General features: G+C 46.0%; 1 protein-coding gene across 2 annotated transcripts; it reads right to left on the bottom strand.

The window, feature by feature from the left end:
* Positions 1 to 36: 36 nt before the first annotated feature.
* On the bottom strand, positions 37 to 16,405 carry MFSD9 (major facilitator superfamily domain containing 9). Of its 2 annotated transcripts, none has more exons than XM_026488570.4 (6): positions 16,182 to 16,405; positions 11,866 to 11,953; positions 10,474 to 10,517; positions 10,218 to 10,347; positions 7,093 to 7,302; positions 37 to 3,729 (listed from the first exon to the last, which is right to left on the bottom strand). In XM_026488570.4, exons 1-6 carry the CDS (start codon positions 16,344 to 16,346, stop codon positions 2,933 to 2,935), a joined length of 1,434 nt encoding a protein of 477 aa, XP_026344355.1. In that variant the 5' UTR covers positions 16,347 to 16,405; the 3' UTR covers positions 37 to 2,932. The 2 variants fall into 2 exon arrangements, with proteins under 2 accessions (XP_026344355.1, XP_026344362.1); XM_026488577.4 differs by having other exon boundaries at positions 7,093 to 7,245.
* Positions 16,406 to 16,451: the final 46 nt, after the last annotated feature.

The raw sequence follows: 16,451 nt of genomic DNA, 5'->3' as shown, positions 1-16,451 counted from the left end.
AGTTTCTCAAGAACTCAGAAACAAAACAACACAAACTTTAGGTGAGCAGATTTAATTTCCCTGAGATCATATTCCATAAAATATACAAATACTGTCTATAGACCAGTGGTTTTCAAAGTTTACTGTGCACACAGAGCAGCTGGGGATCTTGTAAGAATGGTTCCCAGCAGGTCCATGCTGGGGTGTGAGTGTCTGCATGTTTAACAAGCTCCAGGAGAATGTGGACGCTGCTGGTTCTGGAACACACTTCTGCATATCCACACATCAGACTTCTTAAGAGGAACTACAGGTGTACATCAGAGATATTGGGCTTGGTTCCCGACCACCACAATAAAGTAAATATTGCAATGAGTCAAACGAATCTTTTGGTTTCCCAGTGTACAGAAAAATTACGTTTATACTACACTGAAGTCTATTAAATTTACAGTAGCATTATGTCTAAAAAACAAAGTACATACCTTAATTAAAAAGATTTTATTGCTAAAAAATGCCAACCATCATCTGAGCTTTCAGCAAGTGGCAACTTTTTGCTGGTGGAGGGTCTTTTTTCAATCTTGCGCAGGGTGGTGGTTGCTGAAGGCTGGGGTGGCTTTGGCAATTTTTAAAAATAAGACAGCAAAGAAGTTTGGCACATCAGCTGACACTTCCTTTCACTTGAACACTTAGAGGCCACTGTAGGGTTGTTAACTGACTGGCCTGACTTCAATACTGCTGCATCTCAAGAAATAGGGAGGCCCGAGGAGACGGCAAGAGATAGGTGACCAGCCAGTTGGTGGAGCCATTGGAACACATACACTTATCGATTACATTCACCGCCTTATATGGGCATGGTTCATCAAAGATCACTGATCGCACATCACCATACCAAATATGACGAAAAAGTTTGAAATATTGTGAGAATTGCCAAAATGTGACATAGACACAAAGTGAGCAAATACTGCTGGAAAAATGGTAGCTATAAACTTGTCGACACAGGGGTGCCATGTACCTTCGGTTGGTAAAAATGCAGTATCTGTGTGCACAATAAAGGGAAGTGCAATAGAACGAGGTACACCTGCATAATATTTATCTAAAAAAACCCCACGAGCGTGGAGAATAACAAAAATGTTTCTCTCCTTTCTATGCGAAGATCAACCCTGGTTTTCAGTATTTGCATGTAGCTGGTTAACTGTAAAGCCTTAATAAATTTATAGGCTTTATTTAACGTCAAAAATAAAGTGCTAGGACTTCAAAAATGTAATGACTATATTAAAGAATGTCTAAGAAACTTGTCTATTTCTGAGCGCACAGAAAAGATAATCTTCGGAGAAATTCTACTTCATTGCATAAACCCTTGATTACTTCTTGGCCTTTGAGTCTAAGCTCTATGACGATTTGGTGGGCTCCTGAAGGGCCACACCATTTCATATTATATTTTGCTTTCCTCAAAAGCACTTAGCGCTTGTATAAAAGTTCACAATTACAACACTTAATAAAAAAGTTAATATTTTCCTTGTAGCTAGATAGAAGGGGATTCTTCAAACATCCAACTAATTCTTTATCATAAATATTTGAGTTTACCCCATACACAACTTCTAAAACTAGAGAAACATTTTTTTTCTGTTTTACATACATTAACAATTATACATGTGTTAGGTTGAAAACAGGAATAATTTCCCAGTGGACCCATCAAAAAGAATGAAAGGAATGTGAACTTTGGTAGTTTGCATGTGGAAAAGAGAGGGAGCCCCAATATAATTATTATTCATAGGTGACATCATCCAAGTAGCAAGAACCACGCAAATGCTTCGCTGTGAGTTTGTGCTAACCCTCACTCCGAGCCTCGCAGCTGGACCCTGGGGCACCACTTTTGGAATGACCATTTAGCCTAGGCCTAGGAAAAGGCGTTTCCCTGTAGATCAGTGTAGCTCTTTTGTTCTCAAGTACGGTATTAAAATAAAACAATGTAGAGTTAGGTCTGTCTGATAAGGCAGGACACCTGCCTCTTACAGGGCATGAGATGTTCATCTTAAAGGCATTCCTGTGCTTTGTCTTCTCCACTGGGCTCTACCATCATCCAACCGATGCAGCCCCACGGAGCTCTGGCTTCTGGAAGCAGTTCAGGCCTGGGATCCAGGGAGAACTAGCCAGATTGACAACCTCAGCTCTCTGCAGAGCATGGAGCCTCCGAGGCAGTCGACACGGGACAGGCTCCATGAACCTGTTTCTCCTATTATGGAGCGTGACTGCCAAGACCCGGGGAGAAGGTTCACACACTCGGACCACATAATCTTAATAGTTCAAACTGAGTTAGCTATTAATAAACACAACCAAGTCTCTGGCTTTGACTTGAATCAAAACTTGAATCACGTCTCCGAATGATCCTTTTTCTGCCTCCATGAGAAAGTGCTAGTGTTGCTTATTAAATACAGGTTTCTGGGCCTCACCTAGTCCCGCAGAATCAGTGTCCGGGGGTGAGGCCAGCTACGAGATTTTCCCCCAGCTTCCCCAGGTGGAACCTTGTTACAACTTGAGAAAGTGACAGGCTACTTTCAACAAAGCAGCTTATTTAATCTTTAGGATTCTGATAGCAGAAACCCCCCCTCTTAGTTTATGCAATCTGACATGGAACCTGGGTCCCAGCGGATCACTTTATTAACGGGTTACCCTATTTTTTATTTAGCAGGGGAACGCATCACCTTCTGTAATCCCACCACCATCTTCCTGTCCTGAAGCTGGTAGGGTTTCCCCATGGAAAGTTTTAATCCCACCAGCGGGGTTCGAGGAGGAGACGTTTACATAACCTTAATCCCTTCCCTTTGACAAGGCTCTGACTTCTGATCACCCGGCAGGCTGGACCTGGGCGGCTCCCAACGAAGCCCGTCCCCTGGGAAACCACCCTTCCCGGTCTCTGTCCCTGCCCCAGCATTGGTTTCTTCCATCCAGTTCTACTCTACTCACGTTTTTTTAATTTGTCACTCCCACCACCACCACCATAGCGGGCTCTGTTCAGTGACATTATGAAGATGGCCACGAGCGCCAGGGCGGCCCCCAGGCTGGGGGGGCCGCACGGGCTCACCTCCTGCGCCAGCCCCGAGAGGAGCGGGGCGATGATCTGGCCCACGGCCGTCACGGACTGCCCCAAGCCGATGACCGTGCCGCTGGCCTGCGCCCCGCCCGCGGCCAGCTGCAGGTCAGTGATGCAGGTCCTGCCCACGGCGGTGGACACGGCCAGCAGCGAGGAGCAGAGCACGGCCACGGCCACGGAGCGGGCGGTGGCGTGCAGCAGCAGCAGCAGGCAGGTGAGCGCGCTCGAGTGCAGCAGGACGGCGCGGCCGTCGTGCCCGTACAGCCGCAGCAGCGGCCCCAGCGCCAGGCCGGCCAGGGCGCCCAGCGCGCTGCTGTAGCTGATGAGGTAGCCCGCCGCCCGCGGCCGCACCCCGAAGCGCTCCTCCAGGGCCAGCACGAAGTTACTGTAGTAGAGCATGACCGCCACGGCCATCAGCAAGCGCACCGCGAAGATGTCCCACATTTCGGAAAATATCAGGCTCTTCATGTCGCGCAGCGTGGACGCGACCTCCAGCCAGGGCGGCCTGGCAGGCCTGGCGCCGGCCGGGCTCCGGTGGGGGGTGCTTGCCTCCTGCCCGTGACCGTCTGTCCTCCCCCAGGGTGCAGGGTGCTTACTCGCGGGCAGGCCTTTCTCTGCACTGCAGAGCTGAGCTTCGCACCAGGGAAACAGCCAAACCAGACCTGGTAAGATGGCACAGCGTGTGTCAAAGCAGGCTGCACGCCCCGGCTCACACGGTGCCCCCGGCGCGGGGGGCAAGTATGTTATGAGAGTACCGTTCTGTAGTTTTGTATTAGTACATTTACGAATCTGTGTTTTTGAATCAGTTTTCAACTATTCCCACAGCTACTTCTACTCCATTTTGATAGAATTCCACTGTTCACCTAAAAAAAAAATCTATACCCACAAAACGTTCGCTTTTTTCCCAGCTCAAGAGCCCATGAGGGTTTCCTATATCATGTGATATCGAAATTCTCATGCTGTATGTTTAAATTCATTACCTTTCTAATTCCGTGCGTGTCCACCATCTGCCTACCCATCCGTTCACCACCCATACTTCATCCAAACACTGAAGAGTTCTGCTTCCTAAATGCTAAGTCCCGTGCTAAACAGCAGGAATATATTAACCAACAAGACAAGCCCTATAAAATCCCTGCCCTCAAGGAATTTAAGCCTAAAAGGGGGTTTAGAAAAGTAAAACCTAGAAACTGGGTTACAGGGTGAGTGCTGTTAGCGGAAGCTCAGGATGCCATAAACAGAGACGGCCAGCCTTGGTGGGGGGGGGGGGCAGCTTGATACCGGTGACCTGTTAGGAAGCACCTGCTGGGATCTGCCCCCAGTCAGGGCCACCGTGTGCTTCTGCAAGTCACCCCTCAAAATCTCTGGGGGTGCCGTTCTCACGGACCACGATGCATGACCTTATGGAGCAGCTCGATTCCTCTTCAGAGAATCTCACGTCCACCCTTGTGACTGGCACATTCCGCCTTGGTCGTTTTATGTATCCCACGCCATCCAAGTAGAATGACCTATTGCCGATCCACGCCCCCACATTTCTGGAAACTGAATTCCAGCTTGCCATTCTAGGACATCTTTTCCAAACTCAACCTGTAGAGTTTTCAGTCCTTCCGCACTTAAAATTCAACTCGGACCAGTGGCCGTTCAGACTGTTTCATGCTGTTTTCAGCAACCCCATCTGTGTATGTAGTTTCTCCACTGTCCAGGTGGACTATTCACCAGGGACTAATTTATGACAGAAAACCACACAAGAATGCAGGCCTGGACTTTCTATCGCTTCTTATCTTTAAAAGGCTCTTGGACATTTTATAGAATCTTGATAAAAATGTGAAAGGACTATCACTGGTGGACTGAGAGGAAGAGTATAATTAAAATAATAAAAATGATCATGATGACAGCAACTGATGTTTACTGAGCGCTTGGCATACTTGATACAGTGGGGTGAACTGCTCGTGTGCAAGACCTCCAGCGCTTGTCCTAGTAAGACCGGGAGTGTCGTTACCCTGTTTTATGGATGAGTAAACTGAGGCAACTCGCCCAAGGCCCACACTAAAAAGTGGCACAGCAGGAATCTGAATACAAGTCTGTCAAACTCCAGAGTCTGAGTTCTTAACCATGAAAACCGAAATCACGGAAAAAAAAGACATAAAAGGCCTTTCTCAGACAGAGTGGCCGATCAGAGTGAGGATAGGAGAAGCTGAAGGGGTAAAAGGGGTTGAGGAAGACGGCTGAAGTCACTAGGGAAAAAAACACAATACACCGTGTTCAGTGCGCTGGAAGGCAAAGGCCGGTGTGAGACAGTGTCTGCCGGCCTGCCCCCATCGCTCTCCTCTGCTACTCCCTGCATCAGCTCGGCCTGCTGACCTCCACATTTCTTAAGAATGCACAAGAAATCCCTATTACTATTTTTAGCCTTTGCGGATGAGAACACTTGTGGCTGAACTATCCCCGACTGACTCAGATCCATTCACAGGCTTAGGTTAGGGCCTGACATCCAACAGCATCATCTCTGCAGAATCCAAAACAGAGCTCCATAGTCACGGTCTTCGTTTACACACTGACTTCGGACTTCCATGGCTATCACATTCAGCACATTCCTTCATGAGCGCAGGTACCTGGCCACACCAGCCGGTCATGCGCTTCAAGTATTTTATCTAGATTTACACTAATCCCTCAGACCTCACCTCCTGGAGGAGGTTACAGGTTAAACTTCTGCCAGGAAATCATAACGTATTCCTATGAGGATTGACATTGAACTCCTGAACTCTGCTTCCTGAGTGTTATATCCTGGCTCAACGTGGAATCCATCCCTCCACCTGGAGCCTTGAATACAAAGGCTAAATAAAGATGCAGTAAACTACCATTAATTAAGGCAAACTGAGTAACATGAACCGATCCGCTTGTTTATGAAGTTGTTTATCTAAGGCTCAGGAAGGTACCAGTCTCTGGGCAAAGAGGTTTATCCTCTTTGCTTTAGGCGACTGGCCCTGCATCCAAGGAGCTCATAGTCTGGTAAGTGTTCCTTCATTCATCAAATACTATTGAACATTGGCTTTATGCCTGGCCAGTTCTGGGCAGCAGTGAAAGCAGTGAGCAAATCTCTACCCTTGTGGTGCTGAGTTTCTAATGGTATGTGTGGGGAGGCAGGGAGGAGAGGGACAGGGAGAATATAAGCAAGAAAACGAATCGATAATACAATTTCAGAAGTGCTATGAAGAAACCTGAGTTATCTGAAACAGAATCATCAGGGAAGGCCTCTCCAAGGAAGCAAATATTTGACACCTGAATGATAAGAAAACCCAGTAAAGGGGCGCCTGGGTGGCACAGTGGTTAAGCGTCTGCCTTCGGCTCAGGGCGTGATCCCGGCGTTATGGGATTGAGCCCCACATCAGGCTCCTCCGCTAGGAGCCTGCTTCTTCCTCTCCCACTCCCCCTGCTTGTGTTCCCTCTCTCGCTGGCTGTCTCTATCTCTGTCAAATAAATAAATAAAAAATCTTTAAAAAAAAAAAAAGAAAAAAAAGAAAACCCAGTAAAGATATGTGGGAAGAATGCTGTAGGTGGAGGAAAGAGCGAACTGCAGTGCCCTCCTGTGGGAATGAGCCTGGCGTGTGTGAGGCTGACCAGGAAGCCAGTGTGGCTGGAGCGCATGGAAGGAGAAAGAGAGAGAGGGGGGCAGGGCCTGCCCACCACCATGTTGTGTGAGACACATACGTGCCTTAACACGATGTGAAGACACGGGCAGGCGGTCTGCAGCAGGGAATGAGGTGGTCCAACTTTGAAAAACAAGTCTGCCTATTCTAAGGTGAAGGGGGTTAAGAGCACACTTGTCAGGATGCGCCCTGAGACAGGTACAGAATTGCTGACTCACCTGACACTAATACAGCACCGTATGTGAACTACAGTGGGACAACAACAAAAGATCTGCCTGTTTTAAGAACAACAACGCGTAAGGAGATAAAAGTAAAGCAGGTCGATTGGTCAGTAGGAATGCATATCCCAAACAGTCTTCTTATGATGAAATGTCAACTTACCGGCATTGAGAATGAAGACAGAAAAACAGATGAAGGCTGTCAGATAAAATCCACCATCTAGCTCGGTAAGATATCCACCAACCATGGGGCCCAAGATGAAGCCCACACTAGACGCTGCATTGAACTGTCCGATTACTAGTGGCCGTTCTTTCTCTGCAACCAGATCAGAAAGCAGAGCCCTTGAAATGGAGAGGGTATGTTTAAAAATACCTGCAAGGGGATAAGAAACATGCTTTGTAACATTTTTCAGACCAAAAGGATCTTACATGTGATCTTGCATTTCGTCTCTATCACTGATGGAGTTCTGGCCTCCATTCTCCAAAACCTCTAAGGTCTGCAGTTTCATCCCGCTGTGACTGGACTCCTGATCCAGCCCCACAGTCCTAATTAGCCACCTTATTCTCGGTAGCCAAGCCCTGCACCCTCTGTTTTCCCACCTTCGACCCTGACATCCCAGCATCTCCAGTTTTCTCTGTTAGCCAAATGCAATTCATGGTGGCTTCTCTACAGAGATTTATCATTCTTTATTCATTCACTCAGTGAGTAAACATTCACTGCATGCCTACTCTATGTCCAGCATTAACCTTGACCCTGACCCTGAGGATAATGCAAGGATCAGAGAGCAAAGAGACACAAATGTATGTATCTTCACAGAGCCTGTGTGTGTGTGTGTGCACGTGGGTGTGTGTGCACACGTGTGTATAAAGGTGATAACTGCTAGAGAGGAACAGAACAGGGAAGAAGGATAGGGAGTGAGTAAAAATATAAAAATATGATGACATGGTCATCTAAACACTACCAACGGATTTTCTACTAGCAAGAGGTTTGTGAATTGGTTGACTAAACAAACAGAAAGGTGGGACATGACTGAAGAAGAGATTGAAGTGTATGTGGCAACTTTCTATTCCACATACTTCTGCTGATGTATTTGACTTGTCTGCACCCATACACCCATATGCTGAGTAAACAGACTGAGGGGTTCTGGTAACGTCGGCTACCCAGCACGTTGATCAATACATGGCAGGAACTCAAGCCGCATTGCTGGTGGGTCGGCCTGAAGTGCTCCTAACTGTGATGCGACACAACGGTTTCCAGTGATTTCCTTGAAAGAAGCATCACTGTACATCACTCCGCCGGCACGCTCATCCTGGGTTCTACCCAGCCGTGTCTAAATATGAGCGTGGGCATTTGCCTGATAACCAGCCTCTGTGGGAAGAAAACTTATAAATCTCTTTTGGAATCAGGTAGAGAGACTCTTTCTAGATCTATTTCCTTAAATGTGAGAAAGGACCAGGCTGAAGATGATTCCTAAGAGGCCTGATAGGAATCCTGTGATTATTTCTGAAATGATACCAATGTTGGGTTCACCTTACATACCCGGGGAAGGAGGACTGTGGTGAGGGTAACCCTGACTAGCTTCCTGTTACCTTGTAGAGATTGGGCCAAGGGACAGAGAGAGAAGAAAACGTGTCTACTTCTGGGTCTTCAGTCTCCCTCAGGCTCATCTTCAGGATACAAGGACCTGAACCCACACGTGACATTTACAGCACACCCTGGCAAGGCTCCCCAGGGCTCCCTCATATTCCCGGGCCAACCACACACTGTAGAGACTCCCATAGCAGGAAAGAATTTTACGTATAGTTCTCCTGTTGGCCAAGAGTATCCTGTGTATTAATAGAACTACCACCACTCCAAACGGGCTCATTTCATATTAAATAAAAACATTTTAATCTTCTCTACATATTTCTACCTATTACATACAGGGTCGATTAATCTCATATACTTCTTTAGAATTACGAACAGCCTTACTGCTGATGGTGGAGTGTATTATATTTACACATTGCAACCCAAACCAATCACATACAATAACTTTGACTCTGGATGCACACGGAGCAGCCGTCGGTTGGATTTTGTGTGGAAGTGGGGCACGTTAGGATGACTGCTCATATTTAAAGAGTCAGCGGAAAGGCACAGCATGAATTTTGGAGGGCGAACTCCAAAGACTTGGAGAGTAAGTATGTATGTCACAGAAGTGGGTGTGAAAATCCCAAATAAGCTGGTGATCAATATGTTAAAAGGACTTACTTTATGCTCTGTTCCTTTGGGGCATTAGGTAAATAGGAGCAGCTTAACTGGATATGGGCAGAGGTCTAGTGCTGCACACTTGTCCACTACGGCAGCTGAGTCTGTCAGAGCTCTACTGAGTCAGGGGAGAAAGAACACTGAGACTCCCGGGGCTCTAACAACTAAGAAAGGCCAAGAGAAAATAAAGAGCTTCCCCAGGAACTGCCTACCTGCCACACCAGGACAGCATGCACAAGCGGTGGCTCAGAGAATGGATGAAATGTTTCAGTGAGTGGACAAAATAAAAGCTATTTCGAAAATGTCAGAAACATTCAATATCCGTTTGGAAACAGAAACTCGTCATCACTCTACTATCTCCCCGACCAACAGCCAGACATATAGGAGGCTGCAGGAAAGCGACAGTGGGAAATCCCAATGAGAAGTCAGGAAGCCCAATTTTAAAACTATGAGCTGGCCAAGGGAAAGAATAGAAACCACAGTGCTGGCCAAAGACATTTAACAAATTCTTCCTGACTGAATGCAGAGAGATCGATGGGAAGGAGACAGATCTGGGCAGCAGCATAATGATTCACACTGACAGCGAGGGCTCCAGGCCCTGCCATGTACAAGCTTGTAGCTCTGCATAAGTGAGCAGAGCCTGACTGATACGAAGTGCTCGATCAACAGCAGCGGCCGGTGTTCCAGTTATAATTGCTCTCGTCATTATTTTCTTGTGACATAAGCTCTAATCAAGAAGGCACCGACAGGGGTACCTGGGTGGCTCCGTCGGTTAAACGTCTGACTCTTGGTTTCCGCTCAGGTCATGACCTCAGGGTCCTGGGATCAAGCCCCATGTGGGGCTCTGCGCTCAGCGTGGTCTGCTGGGAATTATTCCCCTCTCCCTCTGTTCCTCCCCCTACTCACACAGGCGTGCTCTCTCTCTCAAATAAATAAATCTTAAAAAAAAAAAAAGGCACTGACAAGTAGGATGGTCTCTCTTTATACACTTACATATAATTGATTTATTTTGAATGAAAACACACCAAAGGGCAGGAACTTACCCACAGGGACTCTAGCAAGGGCAAATAGGAACACATTGGTGGATGCTCCAAGAATCAGATAACCCAGGGCGCTGAACAGAATGCACACCAGCAAGGAAGACCGTCTTCCAACCACATCACTCCAGCAGCCCTGAGGAAAGCAAGGAACACAGAAAGTCCTCTGACTCACCATTTTTAACCACCACCACCACCAGCACCACCATGGAGATGCCCCCAAATGTGACCAAGATGTGTTGCCAGATGGGAGACAACTTACCACCAGTGTGCTGGAAAAGAGCTGCAAAATGCCATAGGAGGAGCCTACAAAAAACATCAGTAACGTCAAGAAAATCAGCTAGACCCATCCCAAAAATGGATCAACATAGTAACAATTACATAGAAATTAACAGAAAAATATTAGGGGGAAAAAAGACCATTTTTAAAAAGGAGTTTCCCCCTTTATTTCCAGTTGGAAGGGTAAAGCAATACAATTTTTATTAAAAGACCTTCAGGGGCACACGGGTGGCTCCGTCCGGTTAAACGTCTCAGGTCGCTTTCCGCTCAGGTCATGATCGCAGGGTCCTGGGATCGAGCCCCAAATCGGGCTTCTTGCTCAGCAGGGCATCTGCTTCTCCCTCTGCCTGCCACTGGCCCTGCTTGTGCTCTCTCTTTCCTCTCTCTCAAATAAATAAATAAAATCTTAAAAAAAAAAAACTTCAAAATAAAATTGAAGGAAGCAGAAGGCAGACTAAAGGCAAGGGCCGCCCACACTCACTGAGAGAGGCTTCTCCCACTCTGTGAGGCTGTGTACCCCCGACTGAGAAGACCGAACAGAGAGTACTCAGGAGAGTAGAAATCCAAATCCTAGAAAATTCTACTAAGTCTATGCCTCTAACATTCCGGTTTTATAAAATGCTTTAGTTTTATAAAGAACTGACACAGCTTTACAGAGTGCTTTTATCTCCATTATATCAAATAACATGTCCCTTCTGCTCTTCACAAAAACCTTCATGTTGCTGTGTGGGCCAGTATAATTCTACTTTCCAAGGGAAATACAAATCATGGCATGGAGGACATTCCAAATGTTGTATCCACCACTGTTCCCAAACATTTGCTTATCCAGCTTGTGAACAGTCAAGGACTGTTAGTCTTACCAATTTCTTGTGAATTAGCACAATCCTCGGCCCTGCTATGTCCTGTCTCTTTGGTATCAGTGCTTTCAGATGGAGGTTCTATGCTGCACAGGAGAGAAACCCCACAACCCCCTAAGATGTGCTGGTGGTGGTGCAGGAAGCTTGTGAGCAATTTGTCAAGGCTCACCCTAAATCCCTTGCTGCGTGACTTGGTTCCTGCAGGCAGGAGTCTGTACCTACCCTTTAACACACGCAGCCAGCTCCCTGGAGAGGCTCAGTAAGTAACCTCGATGTCACTGGTGGTGGGGGAGGGAAGGATGCTGAACCTCAACACCTCTGTGAACACAGGTAGTCCAGGAAAAGATGAATCACATTCGCTCCGGGGTAACATTTTTAAGTATTCTCAAAATTCCTTTTATCCCACTTTCAATTTACCTTTGGATAAAATTCAGCTATAAGACTGATTTGTTTTTAGCTTCTTAGTCCAGAGGATTGAAAATTCAGCGCTCTGAAAATGTACGATATTAACCACTCACCTACTATTCCAGCAACTGTGGGACTTGCTCCAAGAGACTTGACGTGAAGACTCAATAAAGGGACGACCATGCTGACGCCAAACAAATCCTGAACGACAGATCACTGATTAACTCAGATTAGAAACTGACACTTAGGTGCTCTTAGTGGTAATCCTAATAACAAACTGATTAAAAAAATAAAACCAATACCTAAATTTTGAGCAAACAGGAAAGCATAATTGTATTCTGCAGTATGCTATACCCATCAGATCAAACTTAACAAAGAATCGAAATACAATGTGTTGTAACAGTTGCTACCTGTAAATGCCTGATCACCATGACCTAGAATCATGTCAACCTTCACTTCTTTGTGATTGATCCTTAATACTCAGGGTGGATGTGCTACAGAAGTTATTCAAATAAAAAACAAAACAAAACAAAATGTGTGTAATGAAGGGAGGCAGGATAATGCATATTTCTCGGCAAAGCAGCACTTGCTTCACAATATGAATTTCCTCCTGGAATTAGGGAAGGCGACTGATCTGCGGCTTATAGCCTTACAAGTAGCATCTGAAAAGAAAGTCTCAGCAAAGCAGGAAGGAGAGAGAAAGATGGCGTAGAGGGGAAAGCCAGTGTTCTGCAGCTAAGTCAATGAAAGTGCTTGGGATTTGGGGTCAGACAGTTCTAAGTTCCAGCTCCATTACTTACTAAGCACGTGTGCTTGGAGAGTTGTTTAATGTCACCAAGCATCAGTGCTGTCATCTGTAAAAAATGGGGATAATAACACCTGTCTGGTAGAAATATGATGTACATTAAGAGATGTAATGGTTGAGAAAGGTCTAACACACAACAGCAGTTCACACATATTTGCTCTTTTCTTCAGTCCCGGGGATCAGTACTGATCCTTTTTGCTAGGTATTCTGAGTTAACAGAAAGACTTAATTTTTCCTTTAGGTTTTGTTCTCATTCCTACTTCACTTGCGTACTTGCAACAACTGGTTTAGAAGAAGGAAACCACATTGCACACACGCGGTTTTCTTTATATTCAACTGGAATTCCTTTTCTTGTAATCCTGGTTAAACAGAAAGAAATGCACAAAAAATATTTTTTCTTTGGGCCCACAATTAATCTTTTGTTTGTGGCTTCTCCTGGTGGCTGTGCATTCACCTAATTTTAGAAACATGAACCTCTAAATGCACTTTTCAGTGGCCCTTTTCTATGGTCACATCTTTAGATGGCCCTATATTTACTATCTGGTGGTCTTAAATAGCTCATAAATTTATACTACCCGAACTACAGTTTTGATTTTGATTTTAAGATTACTTAAAATTTCTTTTGATTCTAAGCCAATGTCTTTTGGGCTTTGCTGTTAGCTTTGTTTCATCAGCCTACTGATGTATGATATCATTTAAAAGACCCCAAATACATCAGTTACCTAGTGAATTTTCTGAATCTTTCAGAAAAGAAAACTCAATTGTCCAAGAAGATTTTTTTTCCAAAAAATTCCCAGTACCGCTTGTCATTTAACATTCAAATAAAGGATGGGAGAGAAATAATTAAGTAGGCTGAGATTTATGGCAGGTAATAAGAAAACAGACTCATAAGTAATAACTGATGATCAGTGTTATTTTAACGCTTTGCGAGCCTGAAAAATGTTATCTATATCCAAGGATGCTGCTCTAAAATCGTCTTTCAGGAAGTTGTGCTCTAAAATTGTCTTCGCCTTTACTAGAAAAGGGAACTCCTCTCTTCCTGTGAATCTGCAGTTTCTTTGAAACCACTGGCTTTGAATGCACTTTGAAAGTGGCAACTGGTCATGTACTTGAAACCGTTTATAAGGCAATCAGGCAAGAGGGGACCACTTAAACCTTTCATTGAACATCTACATCTCTCAACAAAAACTGGTGGATACACTAAAAAGTTTCAGGATCTTTTTCAGGGTAGGAAATATTTCTTGATTAGCAAATTGCCTCAGTAAGAATGAGTAAGAGACCTGACTACAGCTGACGAAATAAAATACGGATCTCACCGTGTATGCAGAGGAAAGAAGGGACTGAAATCATAGCTCTTAGCACCATCTTACAGTGCTAACCAAAAGGGGTCTAGAGGGCCATCTTCATCTCCCTTCTTAAACAAATTAAAACCTGGAAGCCCAGATGAGAACTAAAAACAGAATACTTTGGCAAATGACTTCTTTAACCCTGTTCCCTTCTTCTCTTATTAATCTGAAACCATTTTCCTAAAACTCTTAGCGGTCTTTACATCTCTAAATATGTTAAAAGTAATAACTAAGCTATGTACAATAGTCCTTAGATGTTACCTAACAAAGAGCCATTAGATCCTTCAAGGATATCCGAAGCTGCACAAAATTTAATTGCTTACATTTTCCATTTAAAAAAATCCCTACTCTCTTTTAACTTTTGGGAAATATTACATTTTCCCCTGAATGTATTAGAGACCTAATGATTCTCTTGAACAAATTATTAAAGTTTTACATCAGGCTTGCTAAATTAGACTCGCTGTGTGCATAGCATGTAGACAACAGAGGAGAAGCTCTAAATATTCAAATCTGTACTGGAAGGCCGACTATAATGAATGATCTGCGAATTCATTTAAAACATTCAAACTATTTTGAATTTTAGGTCATGTTGGTTTCTCCGAACTCCCAATCCGGGCTTTCCAGGTGAGGGCCCAAATTATTTTCATCTGGCAGAACCGGACACTAGTACTGTCTCAGGGAGGGCAGCAGTAACTTAGTCCCCAGCTCCTCCCAGAGGGTGAATGGCAGCCAACTCCCTTCTGAAATGTCAAGGACCACTCATGATCAATAGTTTTGAATTGGGGGTGGCTGGAATGGAAGGTGAGGTATCTGTACCCCAAGACTGACCTAAGATTAAGGAATGCCAGGCTCTCAACTGGAAACACTGAGCCTGGGGGCAGGGTAGGCAAGGTTAACTACAGGCAGAGATTCTGTGACACGCTGCCCTCCTGAGTGCCTCATGGTGCTGTGTTTACAGAGATTTGGAAAATGCTTTTATCTTGTCTTAACAACTATTAAGTCAACATCAAACCTTTACAGACTCATGAGCATCTTGCATTGCGGAGGGGATAGGGAAACTGCCTTCCTGCTCCTCTCCCAGTTGAGCATGGCTCAATATCCAAACTCTAGTGAGGCCATCATACTGGGGAGTAGTGGTCTTAACACGCACCTGGGCAGAAAACAGTTAATTCCTCTTTGCCAGGACCTAGTGCCTTTGGGGACTATTCAAGGCCTCTGAAGGCAGTCTTCACCCAGTGACACTTGACCTGACCAGTTCCTTTTGTCCTCAAGATGTAGTCCCAGTATCAGCAAAGAGGAAATCCTGCTGGGTCCTGGTCCCAGTTCTCTCCTAACCTGGACCAGCTCACAACCAGGGCCACTAAACCAGGTCTGAACTTGAAAGGAGAGGAGTGAAGAGTTGGATCTCGGGTTCCTGCAGATAATTGCCCATGATCTACCAACACAAGCTTTCTGCTAAGATTTTAAGCTCTTCCCAGAAGGGACTGTATTACAGGGACTGGAGCTCTACAGTCCCAACCACATAACCACATAAAAGGTTTTCAGAAATTCTATGAATAATAAATGGATGGAGGTATGGATGACCTCCCCTATCATACACTCATCTTTCTAAGCTTTCCAATCTACGTGGGAAATTCATAATAACTGTCCTTATTAAACCAGGACACACACACATCATGAAAAAACCAAACCTGCCTTGTCCAATAAACAGTTCGTTGAAAGGCAGATGTGTATAATTCACTGTGGTTTGCATTTTTAAACATTCCAGTCTACCAGGAACCCTGATGAAAATGTGCCTAATTCTGCCCAAGTGGGGTCATCAATAGTGACTTCCCTGACCAGGCCTGGCAAAAAAGTCTGTATTCCTACCACACCTACAGACCTCAGAACAGCTGGGCTTTCCCAAACTTGCCCAGGATCCCTGCTGTCCACCCTGCGTGCTCTGTACCTTTCACAGCACTTAACACCTGGGGTCACCCTTGAGCCCGGCTCAATCACACTAGAGCCTTGTGCTGGGGGCGCCTTAAATGGCAGGAGGGGCAGAGGAGCTGAGGACTTGGCCCTCAAGGGGCAATAAAGCAACGTGGCCTGGTGCAGAGTGAAAGAGGTTTGGGGGCAAAATGAGGCTCGAAAGGAAGAAGGCACCACCAGGCAGATCGCAAGTTCCCAGCCCCGGCTGAGCCTTAAACGACCACCCGGGCTTCAAGAAAAAAGCCACCCCTAATCGGGTTCCAGGTCCAGGACGCAGTCGCCCTTCGCCCCCAGCCCCAGCACTCACCAAGAATCCCACCAGGTAAAGACAGAGCAGGAAGCGGCGGGCTCCGACGGCACGGGGGCCACGAGCCCGCGCCTCAGCCCCGGTCCCCGACTCCTGCCGTGGCATCGGGGTCGCCGAGGCCAGCCCCCCTGCCGAGGCCAGGCCGCGGCGACCCCCCGACTCCATGCAGACGGGTGGGGGGCGCGGCTACCCTCAGCCGCTGCCGGGACCCGCCCCCGCGCGCTAGCCCCGCCCCGGGCGGAAGCGAGCGGCGTGCGCCTGCGTAGAGGG

The sequence above is a fragment of the Ursus arctos genome, unplaced genomic scaffold (genome assembly GCF_023065955.2).
Source record: "Ursus arctos isolate Adak ecotype North America unplaced genomic scaffold, UrsArc2.0 scaffold_8, whole genome shotgun sequence".
Taxonomy (NCBI): Eukaryota; Metazoa; Chordata; class Mammalia; order Carnivora; family Ursidae; genus Ursus; species Ursus arctos.
Note: the sequence above shows the minus strand (reverse complement) of the source record. Positions and strands in the feature narration are given on the sequence as shown.